The sequence below is a fragment of the Chlamydotis macqueenii genome, chromosome 7 (assembly GCF_036417535.1).
Source record: "Chlamydotis macqueenii isolate bChlMac1 chromosome 7, bChlMac1.mat, whole genome shotgun sequence".
Classification (NCBI taxonomy): domain Eukaryota; kingdom Metazoa; phylum Chordata; class Aves; order Otidiformes; family Otididae; genus Chlamydotis; species Chlamydotis macqueenii.
The window spans coordinates 25,544,500-25,558,265 of NC_141562.1; the positions used below are offsets into that span (position 1 = coordinate 25,544,500).

The 13,766-nt window shown below is 53.1% G+C and overlaps 1 protein-coding gene across 2 annotated transcripts; it reads right to left on the reverse strand.

Annotated features, from left to right (window-relative positions):
• Positions 1-7,309: 7,309 nt before the first annotated feature.
• On the reverse strand, positions 7,310-13,432 carry TLX1 (T cell leukemia homeobox 1). Of its 2 annotated transcripts, none has more exons than XM_086752100.1 (3): positions 12,964-13,432; positions 11,194-11,395; positions 7,310-7,532 (listed from the first exon to the last, which is right to left on the reverse strand). In XM_086752100.1, the coding sequence occupies exons 1-3, from the start codon at positions 13,430-13,432 to the stop codon at positions 7,310-7,312; spliced, it is 894 nt and encodes a 297-aa protein (XP_086608226.1). The 2 variants fall into 2 exon arrangements, with proteins under 2 accessions (XP_086608226.1, XP_086608225.1); XM_086752099.1 differs by having other exon boundaries at positions 11,194-11,431.
• Between the last annotated feature and the right edge of the window lie 334 nt (positions 13,433-13,766).

The window sequence follows — 13,766 nt, forward strand, 5'->3', positions numbered from 1 at the left end:
GCGATTCCCCCTGTTGGGAGCAAAGGGAGAGAAACGCTCCCAAACACAGGAGATGTTCAGCAACAGGACAGCTTCTCACCGCTCACCTCCCTTGGCAGGATCTGTGGCCACAAGCTCTCTCAGGAGACTCTTTCTGCCTGTTCCTGGGTTTCTCTGCCACAGAGGTGCCGTGTTCCCCAGGGGCTGGCACACGCATGCCTGCATGTGGTCCTAGCATGGGCTCTGCGCTCCCTCGCCTGACGGCTGCAAGTCTTGCTTCTGCCCATGGTGTGCAGCACAGCTCTGCTCGAGGGTGTACGTACCCCCACATCCTCAAAGGACCAGGCCTGGAGGGAGGCTGCATGGGAACTGCTGTGGGTCCACCAGCAGATCCCTCTTGCCTTGATCCCCGGAGAGCACACTCCACTCCGCGTCCCACCTCCCGCCTCTGAACGCGGCGGTATGAACCATGGCCAAGGCAGATTTCAGACCTGTCATAACAACCGATAAGGTTTCAACATTCATTTTCGCTCCATCCCGAAATGAAAGCCAGATCTCTTCAAACATTTCTGCAAGGATGAGGGCTGGTGGGGAATGCCCCCTCTGCAGATCCCTCTGCGAGTGGCTGTGTCAGTGTTCAGGGCACACAGGACAGGTCCCTCTGCAGTCACAGGGGTCTGCACAGTTTGGCAGTGGCTGAAACGCAACAGTGTTTGTAAATGCAGATGAAACTTCCCGGAGCTTAATCCTGGAAGGAGGGCAGGGCCCTGGATACAGCCCAGCTCCACACCTGCGTCACCAGGGGATGTCATAGCCAGGACCTGCATTTCAACAGCGGCCTCACAATGTGACATCTCCAGACCCTGCGAGCTCCTCCAGCACAAGGCACCCACAGTGGTGCCAGACGGGCCAGGTATAGTCTCTGCTGGGGGACAGCCTCCCTCTGCCCAATCCAGGCTCCCGCTGGACCAGGACCCCCAAGTCCCAGGTGCCCCCCACTGCTCACTCCCATACCCCATGGGCCTGCAGAGACTTGGTGCCTTTTTTCTGCAGCTTTCAAAAGAGCATCCTCCTGGTACATCATGGCTCTCAGGGACCTGCTGGCATTTGTCCTCTTCTCTCCCAGCCTGGCCTCAGAGGACCCCCTCTTCTCCCTCAGGGCTCTCCTGTGAAAACAGCTGGATCAGCTGGGGAGGCTCTTATCCCTGGAGATGGGGAGCTGTGCAGAGGCCTGGAGACAACTCACTGCACTTGTGCTCACTCCCCTGAGCAAGCCCTTTCACCACCTGCACCTCTTTGTTCCCCTTTGCCACTTTACGTGGGGAGATTGCGGGGTCAAGCCCTGCCTCTCAGCACGTTTATGCCCAGCACATCCAATAGCCCAGGCTTGGTCTTGCTCCTGCTGACCACCAGCTTCGCAAACCAAATGCTTTCTAGATGAAAATCCAGAGAGGAACAGTCTGGCCAGCCCCGACGCGCCCAAAAGCTGAGCATCGGCAACAGCAGGTACCAATCACTAAACAAAGCAACTTTCCAAAAAATTCCTCTTGCTGAGACATGAAAGTCCCTAGGAAATGGAGCTTTTCTCCGTGTTTTTGTGCATCCCTGTCTTTGTACTGTTTCCCAACTGTAGTTAAAAAAAAAGTCTATATTGATTGATATTTTTTAACGACTTCTTTGTTATTTGTAGGCGGCTGCAGTCGAGGACAGACAGACAGTTAACCGCAGCTCGCAGACCAGCGGGTTTACATTCTTTGCAGGCAACGAGAAAACTGTTTTCCTCAAGCCTTGCTCCTTCCTGCTCAAAAATTAGAGCAGGGACTCCCCATCTATTTCTGCTCATTTTATTTTTTGCTCCAGAAGCAGAGAGGCAAAGGGCGGCTGAACTAAGGGTAAGTACTGAATTTCGAGCCCAAGGAAGCGGAGGGCAGGGGTTTGCAGCTCTCTGCAGCCGGGGATTCACACACCTTCGGCGCGCAGGGTTGCGGCTGGAGGTTCGGCACATAATTAGGAGTCACAGAGCTAAGAGCTGCCGGAACCAGCCCTGTGCTTGCCACAACTAGATGCCAAAAAAAAAAAACACCAAACAACAAAACCAAAAACCAAATGGAAGCCAAAAATTAATTTCTAGACTTGGAAAATCAGTTGGTTTTTTGTTTTTTTTTTTTTATATCTTTGGGGGAAAAAAAAAATCTCTTTGAATACAGCTTTAAGTTTGATTTGAAGAAATGCATTGAATCTATTTAAAACTACCAGAATAACAAGGAGTTTCTGATCAATAGAAAGGAACAGGGGCAAAGAACCTCTGTCCTGATCTTGGGCAAGCGCTGACATATCAAAAAGAAATTTCCTACTTTACAAAGGCAAAAGTAATAACAACAGCAATTAAAAAAAAAATTAAAGTCACAGCTAACTTCACAAACACAAGATCTGCAAAAATGGAGACAATCTGGAGGGTCTGAATCCAGCAGAATCTAGTTTTGATTAACTATTGCTTTGTGTACTTTTCTTCTTTCCTTAATATTTGTTAAAAAAACATTTATTTGAAACATTGACATTTTCTTCACAGATTGAGACTCTTTCATCTAGAAAATTTCAAACCCAAATTTCAAAATTATTTTGATAATTCCAAATCTCATTTCACAAACATTTTTCAAATAAGCAGCCGTCAAAGCTCACGGTTGCACAAAGAAATCAGTGTCACTCAGCCAGTCTGCTTCTGGCAGGGAAAAAAAAAAAAAAATTCAAAAAGTTCCAGCTGTCCCAGAACCCCAGACAAGGCTGGCTTTTTCATGTAACCCAAACAGTTTTCATCAAAGCTGTTTTCAGTTTTGACAGTAACTCGGCTTGCGTTCTCTGCTCCATCTAGGCCACCACCGTGGGGAAGCTGCCCTCGGTGGTGAGGAGGGGGCTGCCACCCACCAGGAATGCCGTGCCAAGTCAGCAGCCCTTGTTTTAAGCTTTTTTTTTTTTTTTTTTTTTTTGCGAGTTGATTAATTAAGAGCACATCCAAAAATACCGATCAACACTTCTGGTGAGGTAATTAAAATTATTCTATACATGGGTGTTTGTGGGGTCAGAGCCTTTCTCTATGATCCATTACACAAACTGCATTAGAGGCCACGTAGACTTGCCTGGGTCTTCCTCCAGCAAATAGCCACGCACAGGTGACTCTCACAGATGCTGCTGCAGAAAAAAAACAGCCTCAAATATACAACAAATGCCCCACAGATGGGATAACGTAGCCCAAGAAAAGCTGCTTGCAGTCTTTACCAAGCACTCACACATAAATCGGGGCATGCACGTGCTGCAAGGGGCCAAATGTGCTGGCCCGCACCCAGGAAAAAGCACAACTGCAGCCTCCATTCAAGGCAGGAGGCTCCAGCAAAAACCCTTCAGCCCTTCCCTGGGCCCGTCCCTCTGCAGAGGTAAACCAACTGATCCTCGTGTGGATGACTCATGTGCTTAACTAATTGGCTAAATGGGGGCTAGGCCTCTGGTTCCCTCCTGCCCAAATAGTTTGCCGAGCTGGGACCAAACCCAGACAACCGCAGCATGTCCAGCTGGTCTTCGTCTCTCCCAGCTCTGTGCAGACGCTTAATACTTTGCTTGCTCGTGCAAAGGCTGTGCTTTTTTTACCCCCCACCCCAGATTTTTGCCTTCGAAAGCTCAGCACATCTACAGTCAACCCAACGTGATCTTGGTCCCGAGCAGCGCTGCGGGCGGCTGCCCTCTCCTGCGACACCCTCGGCTGCTGGTTTCCCCCTCCAGCCTAAGTTCTTCTTCTCCTTGTTCTGTATTTCCTAGATACAGGCAAACAGTGGAAAAACATTTCTTCCTAACTCCCATTTAACATTTGGGATTTGCTATATTTTGAGAGGGATGGAAGTGGGAAATTACTTTCAAGGCATCTTAAATGCGATTTCATTCCTGTTCCCAAATACGAAAAATAATACGAAAAATAAAATCAGCCTTCAACTTGGTGTGGATGGCCCCAGGATATGGCTGAGGTGATGTCAGACTACAAAACGTATCATTACGTGTCATTGTTTCCTGTCATTCCTTACCGATTTAATTCCATCCTACTTCAGGCAACTTTTATTGTCTGGGTACAGATCATCATATTAATAACTGGAAGCACGTATGCAGATACCAAAAACACCTCCTGCCACTAAATCAATTTTTCAAATGACTCCAGGAGAAGTACTTTAAGAGAAACGCCTTCCAGAAGCAATTGTTCCAGGGACAAGAAAGACCGGACGACTATTTTTCTGGTTGCAGTGCTACATACATTGTAATTTCATCTCAAGATTTCTTTTTTTCTTTCAGTCTTTTTTTTTTTTTTTTTTAAACAGGAAAGATTGATAAGAAAAGGAGGAAGTCAACAGTTTTGAGAACAAGGTGAAGCTAAATATTGTCTCTAAACACACGCCCTCGAATGTACCCTATCATACACTCAGCTTCGCTGGGGAACATTTTGGAATATGAACTGAATAATGTGGATATTATAAAATGGCTGTCTGGGAATTAAATTTTAAGATATTGATGTGTCATAATAATAAAATAGAAAACACTTTTAATATCAACAGTGAGCTCCATCATATTTTTTCTTATTGTTTTGTGCTTTTTCCTACAGAGAAACCTTGAAAACAAAAACGTACACTGCAACAAACTGTAAACCATTAAGGAGCTGTGCAAAGCAATGCCTCCTGAAAGAGTAAGACCTAAGCCTGGTATTATCTATGTAGCCAAAGTTGGGCACATGTTAAATAATTAGCTTAATCTATCTGTGGTATGAAACAGAATTCAAACAAAAGACTTCTGTGAAATTTGTCTTGGAAAAAAAAAATACAAAGTATTTCATTTTAGCAGTTTTTTGGGGGTAATTAGGTATCTTTTAAAGTATCTCCCAAAATGAGTGTTCTCTATATTTACTTTTTCTCCTGTGGTTTATCTTTTTTTTTCTGGTTGTTTTTTTTTTTTCCTTTTTTTTTGGCTTCTTGTCTCTCCATCACTGCAGATGTTTCTCTGTGTTGAGTCGTGCATTGGACAGCAGGATGGGAAAATCCTGCAGCACCGTAAATTTTCATCCCGGTCCTGCAATAATAGATTTTTGGATAAAGCGGGCTATTCATACGCTCCCTTAACAAGCTCTCAGCAAGGCTGCACCCAGCGGACCCAGCTTCCCTGCACGCTCTCAGCTGCCAGGTATCAAAGGCTGGGGGTATTTTGTCACCCACGTCCCACAGGCAGCCTGGTCCCCAGGGCCACGTCAGGGGGTCCCTGCCAGCGGCTCATAGCTGGCCGCCCTTCCCAGTCCTCTCCTCCAACCTCCCTCAGCCAGTGATTCCCAGTGCTGGAAGGAAATGCCAGGCTGAAGTCAACACAGCTTTCCTAGCCATCGGGCTGGAAGTCTCCCTCAAAGAAGCGGACACAAGTTTTCCCACTGGTTTGATTTTCCTCTGAGAAAGGCTTGTCTAGCTGGGGACGATGTCCCTGAGAAAGGCTGAGGGTGAACAGAAGACAGGGTCCCTGGAGTAATTCCCTGCAAGGTTGTTTCTAAAATATACTTGTGCACATTTCTTTATATCCAAATTCCCCTTTCCACATAAAGTTTGAGACACGAATACCTCTAGACCCCCAGCCCAGGTGAGACCTCGCTCCAAGGGCTCTTTCAATAAATTATTCAACGTGAGTTTCAGGCCAAGCCCCTGCCCAATTTCTGCTATCCCCCCAAAACCCCCCCTGGAAGGGCTTCCATTAAAGCAGGCACTCAGCCCACTGCTGGGTGCGTGGAAGCCTGAAAATGTTCACAGGATCAGGGATTAAAATACAGCAAATTACCTCTGGAGCTTCCGAAGCCAAGTGTATCTGAGCAAAGTCAAATGTAAATGCTAACTCTATTCCCATTTTTAAAAAATAACAGAGGCTTCAGCAGTGGCTGTGATACGTTGTCTCCTCTCAGGGAGCTAATAGACAGGGAAAAGCAAAGATTTAAATGATTTATTCAGTACCCTGGAGATTTTTTTTTATTTTGTTTTTCGTTTCCACATAAATTACACAAGCACTTTATAAAATGAATACACATAAACCACCTTATAAGTGCATAACTTAAAAAAAACCCCAAATGAACGAATGCCTTTAAAAATCTCACTGAAAATAGGTTTTCTGATTGCTTGCTTGTACTAGCTGCTTAAATTGGCAGTGCTGTTTTAGATTATAAGTAACTGAAAAATATATATTGTATATATATATCTATATATTCCTGGAATTTGCTATAAGAAGTGCTTTGTTTAATTGTGTCTCATTTCCTCAGTATAATTAAAGAAACAACAAAGTTAACCGGTTGAGAGCAAAATTGATTTTTTGCCATGAGGAACTGCCTTCTAAAGGGAAACAGGTAAAATAAAACATTGGACAACATTTTGCAAATGATATGGAAATAATCCATGGAAAGAAACCGCATTACCCCCACAAACTGTCACCAAGGTCTTCTCGTTATTAAAACACGCGCTGATGGGCACGGAGTCCGTGGCAGCCAGGGACAGTTTGGGCTCTTCATACAATTGAGATATCATATTTACCGTCCTCAGGAGTCTGTCAGATCCTTCTCTTACTCCCCTCTCGTAAGAAAAAATTAATGAAAAAGGGGAGGAGAGACAGCGAGGTGAGATCCGAAGGGGTCCCATCTGGCGCAAGCAGAAATTGCTGCTGTTTCCTCCATTTGTTGCGTCCCCGAACGTCTCCGGCGCAGACAACCCGAGGAGGCTGGCGGCAGAGACGCGCTTTCCAGGGAGCCTCCTCCTTTTGTTTCAAGCCATCAATTCGAGGTGTGTGTGTGTATATATATATATGTATGCACTTTATATATATATACACACACACACACGGAAAAATATGGGTGACCCCAGGCTTTGCACCACCACCAGCAGAATCCGAAGGAAGTTTTCTCTCCCCGGCCGGTTGAACGCCGGTGGCCGTGTCTGTCAGGGCTGGGCTTTTTGTCTGGCAGCACGTCAGCAAGTGTTCATGGTTGGCACCAGCGACTTCCAAGAGAACAAAAGGGCTGGGGGGAGGCAAGTCACCATAGCTGCTCCAGCAACCCCATGGGTGGGGAGAGAGTTTTTGGGGTCGTTTCCCTTCCTTTCGGTCCTCATGGTGTGTTTCCCCGGACGGATGCATGGGATGCACACGTGGCCGGAGGACCGTGGGGTGCCAGCCTTCCCCAGGCAGAAACAGGGATGCCACACATCCCATCGGGAATGCCACACGTCCCGCCGGGGTCAGCCCCGCCGGCAGAAGGTGCGCGTGCCACTGACGGGTGCTAGCCTTATTCGCAAGCAGAGGCAACGCTGGTGACACTGGTGATCTTGGTGGAGTCATCAGACCAAGGCTGGAGGTTCTGGAGGGCGAAGAGAGAGGAGTTATGGACGCAGATGGGGTCGGCTTGGATGGGCTGGTTGATGGTTTTTTGGAAGGCCTCCTGCTGCAGCTGCATGAGGATGCGGTTCGCTTGCTGCCGCTCGGCCTCTCGCTCTTCCGCCGTCTGCCTCCTAGGAGAGAGGGAGCATTTACAGGGGGGGTCTAGGGGTGCAAGGGAGGGGCAACTCCAGAGATAAAAAGTTGTAGGGGGTGCTTAGAGTTGGTAGGAAAAGTGGGTGCCTGGCCACGTTGCGGTCCCATGTCCTCCACACAAACTACCAGTAAGTCCCATAAACTGGGGGCTTGGGCTGTCTCTCTTACCGGCCCCAGCAAAAATTGCTCTGAGCAAAGAGAGCCAGGAGCAGCCCACGGGTCTGATTTATTTTCTGTCCACAGGAAAAATCCAAGCAGAGCCAGGGCACCCAACGCAGCACACAACAGGGTTGCAAAACGTGTGATTCCCTGTGAACACGCTCTGTGCCCGGCAGCAAGGGCCAAGCGCACAACATCCTGGAGAGGAGCACAGGGCAGGAGCCAGGCGAGACGTCACCAAATGGCAGTGCCACACGGCTGGGAGATGGGCAACACCATCCTGGGCATCCCCTTCCCTGCATCCAGGTCTGCCATCTCCTCTGCCAGGCTGCGGTGGCCCGCTAATGAGGGTCTGGATGAAGGCGACAACACACCCACGGCAGGCAGGACAAAAATCAGCAAAATGCCGGCTAAACACTAGAAACACATTTTTTAGCAGTGAGAAGAATCAAAGCCCAGAACAAACTGTCTGGGCAAGGCAGAGGAGGATGTTTTAAGAACAGGTTGGACACGTGTCTGTCTGGAATGACACCAGCAGAGCTGATCCTGCCAAGGGGGGGATTAGGGGGCCTGCAGGGGCCGTTTCCAACGTTGGTAGGGTCCCAGCTCTGGGCTGTCTGGGAGGAGGGGATGGGATAGCTAAAAATGGCCTGAACACACTTAAATCCATAATAAAAGTCCCACTCTCCCCTTGCCTGGATGGTGAGTCAGTCTGGAGGCTGCAGCCCGCAGTCACCTCTCCTTTTCCTGGTGAACATCACCTGGCACCTTCAGCGATGCTGCTGGGAAAGCCCAGGGCAGCTCATAGCGCCGGTCCTAGGATGATCCCCAAAGCACACCCAACCTCGCTTGCACCCCCAGGCCCAGCCGACACTCTCCCAGCAGCTTCGGCAGATCAATGACAGGGGAAACTGCAGCTTTTTAATTTGGCAACTCGGGGACGTGAGAGGTCTCATGTCCTTTGGCTGTGGGGATTGGATGTGGCAGCTCCAAGCTCCACAGTGACATCTCGGAGCTCAAGGCAGGGGGTCCCCAGGTCCCCACCGGCGAAGCGGGCAAGCTCTGGATGTGGGCCATGGGCCTGTGGGGCACCTGAGCCTTCAGGTGTACAGCCAGGGCTCCCGCCTGGGAGCAAGGCGCTGGGGGCTCAGTCCCTGCTCTAATCACTGCGTCAACATCTCACGTCAGACATCCCGGGGAGAGGGGGCTCGGAGCAGCACTGGCCCTCCCCATGCAGCCTGGGAGCGGCTCAGCCTCTGCTCCGATTAATATTTAATGGCTCCCTGCACAATGAAGAGATGCTCCGGGAGGAGGGAGGGAGCCCCTCGTCCAGAGTGGTCAGAAGCACCGTGGCTGTGAGCACCCAGCTCCCAAATATCCCTCTGCTTGAAGCAGCTGGCCCATTCACGCATTCAGGCCAGGCTGGGATTTGCGGGTTTTTGCTGGATTTTGCAGGAACTAAACCTCGATACTCATGTCTGAAGCAAGAGCCCAAATCTGGGGAGGGGATCGTGCAGCCACCTCACTCCAGCAGAGATGCCCAGGCAAGGGACAGAGGCCAGACTCCCCCTGCAGCTTGCCTTTATTTAAGCAGTTAAATCCCTCAAAGGGCTTAAAGTAACTCTCTGGGATGCTCCCCACTGCCCAGCTCATGCTGCACCTGCCAGCGCCCACCGCTCCAGGCACCCTCTGCAGCCCACCACCGCTGCACGGGGACCCAGGCAGCGAGCCGGGCTTGCCGTTGGTCAGGGCCACCCGCATCTCCACCGCAACGCCCAGATGCAAACACAGAGAGCTTACAAGCCTGACTGCCTCCAGCTCAGGCTGGTGGGGATTCTCGCATGTCTTAGACTACAGCTGAGGTCAGGCTGCAGCCTTTCCCTTAGGCAGAACCAGGATTTTGTTTCTCTTTACCCAGCTATTTTTTTCTGAAATGTATGAATAGGTCTGTATCCTCTGCTCCGCTGCCAAAGGGAGCTGAACTTAGCCAACAGACGCAAGGAGTATTGACAGACAGATGGCGAGCCAGCCAAGCCACATTTGCCTCGCTTCCTTAGGAAACCAGGTTAGAAGACATAGCTGACCCCGTTTCACAGGCCAGGGCAGGACTGTTCCTCCTCCAGGGCTCCACTCCTGGCTAACGGGGATCACTCCAGTCGGAGACTTCCTGGCACTTGGGGAGCTGCTCTTCCACGGGCTCTTTGGGAAAGGACTTGTGGAGCGGGGACTCACCCAACCCTTGGATTCGAGTTCCTTGTCCCCCATTTCTTATCCAGCCTCTGCATCCCAGGGTGATTGCTGTCCCATTCAACCTTGGGGACGCCCTTTTCCCCCCGCCTTGAAGAAGCTACTGCCTGCCAGCGCCCCAGCGCCCGGTGCTCAGCACCCAGCAACACCCCCCTCCTCCGACCTGCCAGGGGAGCTGCCCCTTGCCCTGGTCCTCCCCTTCCCACAGGGTGCCGTCCCCAGCCCGGGACAGGGCAGGGAATGCTCTCAGGACCGGGGTGCCTCTCCTAGGAACACCCCAGGAAGCTGCAGGGTCACCCGGGAACCTTCATCTGAGCCCAGCCTCCTCTTCCTCTCCTGCCTGGCTTTACCAGCATGCCTGGCAGGAGGGAAAAAAAGAAAAAAAAAAAAAAGAGAAGAAAGAAAGGAAAAAAAAAAAAAAAGGCATTTGGCAAGGAGGTGCCATAAACCCTGCGGGGGTGAAAATTTGCATGTTATGCAGGGCCTGATATCCTGGCAGCCCCGGGCGCAGGATCCAGCCCAGTGCCGGGTGTCTCTGAGCCGGGGTCCCACTGCCCTCTCCTGTCGCCACTGCTGCCCACCGACCCCTGGGGCTCGCTGCCGCCCCGTGTGCACCCTGCCAGCCACGAGGCTCCCGGTGATATTGGCTGCACCCACCGTACGTGTACCCCCCGCACAGTGCAGTGCACACACATGCACACACGGGTGTGCACACACGCATTCACCCACACTGCATACTTGCACAGCTCCTTGCATGCACACCGAGCCCGCTCACCCAGCGTACACACATGCACGGAATGCACACTGCCTGCACACACACTGCACACATGTTCATATGCACATCTGGCTTGCATGCACACACACATGCACATTGCACGTGTGCACACCCATGTGCACAAGGCCTTCACACAAAAGCACTCAGAGGCACCAAGCACAGTTATACAAGTGTGCTCTGCTTGCACACACACCCGCGGGTGTGCACACATTCACATCGCATAAATGCACAACAGCAAGCACGTGCACACGCGGCCTACACACACACCCCACAGGCACGTTCATATCCACAGGCGCTGCATGCACGCACTCGCTCCTGCACACGTATACACACACATTCACATGCACGCACACGCGTGTCCCCCCGCCACGCACCCATTCGCAGGGCCTGCACCCCCAGGGCTGCCCCAGCACCTGCCCCCTGGCTCTGCTGAGCCCCCCCCCCCACCAGCCCCTCACCTCCATTTCGTGCGCCGGTTCTGGAACCAGGTCTTCACCTGGGCGTCCGTCATCTTGAGGGCCTTGGCCAGGGCAGCGCGCTCGGCAGAGGCCAGGTACTTCTGGCGGTGGAAGCGTTTCTCCAGCTCGCAGATCTGCAGGCGGGTGAAGGAGGTGCGCGGCTTCTTCTTTTTGGGCGGTGTGCGGTTCTGGTAGGGGTGACCTATACGGCGTGTTACAGTGAAGGGTGAGAGGGCCACTGGGGGGGACACGGGGGTGGTGGGGGGGAAGGAGGGGGATGAGAGGCAAAGAAGCAAGCAGCGAGACATCAGCAGAGGGGCTCCGGCTCCCGGGCGCTGGGCTGGGGACCCCCCACCCACCCACCCCACGCTGCGAAGCCGCCGCTTCCCCGCCGACACCCGCGCACCGGCCGCCAAAACGCGGCGGCCCCGGTGCTTTCCCCGGGTACTGAGGGCATCGGCCGGGCACCGCTCGGCTTCTTTGGCGGTGGGGAAAGCCCGGGCGAGGAGGGGGCCGGTAGCGGCAGCCGGTCCCGGTGCCGGCCCGGGGCTCCACGCTCCGTGCGAACGGCACTGGCGTGGATTTCGTTTGGGCACGGCGGCAACCGCCGCCATCCTCGGCCCCGGCGTTCCATACCGGGAAACAACTTCCCGGGCTGGAAACGGGAGCTGCGATTTTTTTGGGGGTGTTTTGTATTGTTTTGGTTTATTGTTTTTAAGAAGAAAAAAAAATTTTGTTTTTCTTTTTTTTTTTTTTTTTCCCCCTGCACGAAAAAATAATTGGGGAAAACTTGCGGCGTGTCTCCGCCGGGCCGGGACTCCGTGAAAACCAGTCCCGTGCCTGCCGGGGGAGCGGCCCGTTCGTTCGCCCGCGGCCCTGCCCGAGCCAAGCGCTCCCGGATCGGAATTAAACGTGAACTTGGAAAAACCGGCCGAGAAGACGGGCCGGTGCGGGCACCGCGGGAGCGGGGCTGATTTTTTTCCCCATTGCAATTTCGGGTTCTTTTTTTCCCCTCGTTTTTTTCATTTTCGTTGTTCGAGTTTTTGCTTTGTTAGCGCCGAAAGAGGAGCCCAGATAGACCTGGAAACGGCGGCGGGGCCGGAAAGCGGCTCCAGCCCGAGCTCGGCTCGGTTCGGGGCTGCAAAAGAACAAAATCCCATTTGAGGGGAAAAACTAGCCGAAACCTGCAGCGGGGGAAAAACCAGCCCGGTTACAGCACGCACGGGAAAAACAGCCGGGCTCCAGCCAGAGCCGCCGGGCCCGGCCGCGCCTCCGCAAAAGCCCTCGGTTTTAAGGGAAACTTTCTCCGGGTCGGGCGGCGGGGGAGCGGGCAGCTGGTCCTGGGGCTTGCGGGAGGTGTGCGGAGTTTGTCGTCTCGCTTTGTCCCTGCCGTCTTTCCAGGGGAAAAAAAAAACCCCAAAACAACAACAACAACAACAACAAAAAACACAAACAAAAACGAAAACAAAAATAAAACCAAAGCAAAACAAAAAAAAGAAAAAAGAGGGAGAAAAAGGCAAACAAAAAAAACCAAACAAAAATAAAACCAAAACCAATGTGTTTAGGGGGAACTGAATGCGCCTGATTTTCCACCCCTTCTTGCCTCTCGCCTGTTCTGGGACTGGCTTCCCGGGGCGATCCGGGCCCTCTCTCCACCCGCGGCCGGATCCTGCTTTCCCCGAGGCCGGACGGCGGGGAAAGGGAGTGGGGGGCGGCAGGAGCAGGGAAGGGGGGAAAAAAGACGGAAAGAGAGGGGGTGTCCCGACTCACCTGTGAACCTGTCCTTGGTGTAGCGCCTGTTGCTCTCCATCCAGGGGAAGGTGAGCCCCGTCAGGCCGTTGACGCCGTTGACGGCCGGCACGGCGGCGGAGAGGGGCTGGTGCACGCCGCCGGTGACCGGGCGATGGGCCGGGACGCGGATCACCCCTCCGGCCGAGCTCAGGGGGCTTCCGTTCACGCTCACCGCCATGTTCACGTTGTAGGAGCCGGGCAGGCCGCCCATGCTGCAGGAGGTACCGGTGTAGGCGCCGGCCGCGCCGCCGCTCGCCCCGTAGCCACCCGTGACTGTGTTGTAGGCGCTGCCCACGATGCAGCCCAGCCCGTAATCCGCCGAGTCCTGCAGCCGCGGGTGCGATACCATGCAGCTGCCCGGCTCCGAGGTGTTGAGGATCTGGTCGATGCCGAAGCTGATGGGCTCGGCTTGCCCCTGGTGCAGGTGGTGAGCCCCGAGGTGATCCATGTCGCCGTCCGATCGCCGCCGCCGTCGGGTGCACCGGGGCCAGACCTCAGCACCGCACCGCCCCGAAACACGGTAACGGCACGCAACGGAGCCGCGCGCAGCCGGGACGCGGCGGCTACGCGCTCGGTCCCATCGCCCGGCTGTCACGCACCCCGAGACGCAGCAGCAGAGCCACGCACAGCCGGGACGCGGCGGCTCCACGCTCAGCCCGAGGACCCGACAGCAGAGCCATGCGCAACCAAGACGGCGGGAGAGAAACAACCCCGCAGCCCAGGACGCGACGGCCCTGCTGAGCCGAGCTGCCCACTCGCGACACAACTGCTAACTCGCTGGA

Excerpts from the sequence above, each read along its gene's own strand:
- TLX1 (XM_086752099.1), bottom strand. The coding sequence starts at position 13,432 with ATGGATCACCTCGGGGCTCACCACCTGCACCAGGGGCAAGCCGAGCCC. Across the intron at positions 11,432-12,963 it reads CACCAAGGACAGGTTCACAG|TGGCCCTCTCACCCTTCACT; the intron begins GTGAGTCGGGAC and ends TGTCCCCCCCAG. Across the intron at positions 7,533-11,193 it reads AACCGGCGCACGAAATGGAG|GAGGCAGACGGCGGAAGAGC; the intron begins GTGAGGGGCTGG and ends CCTCTCTCCTAG.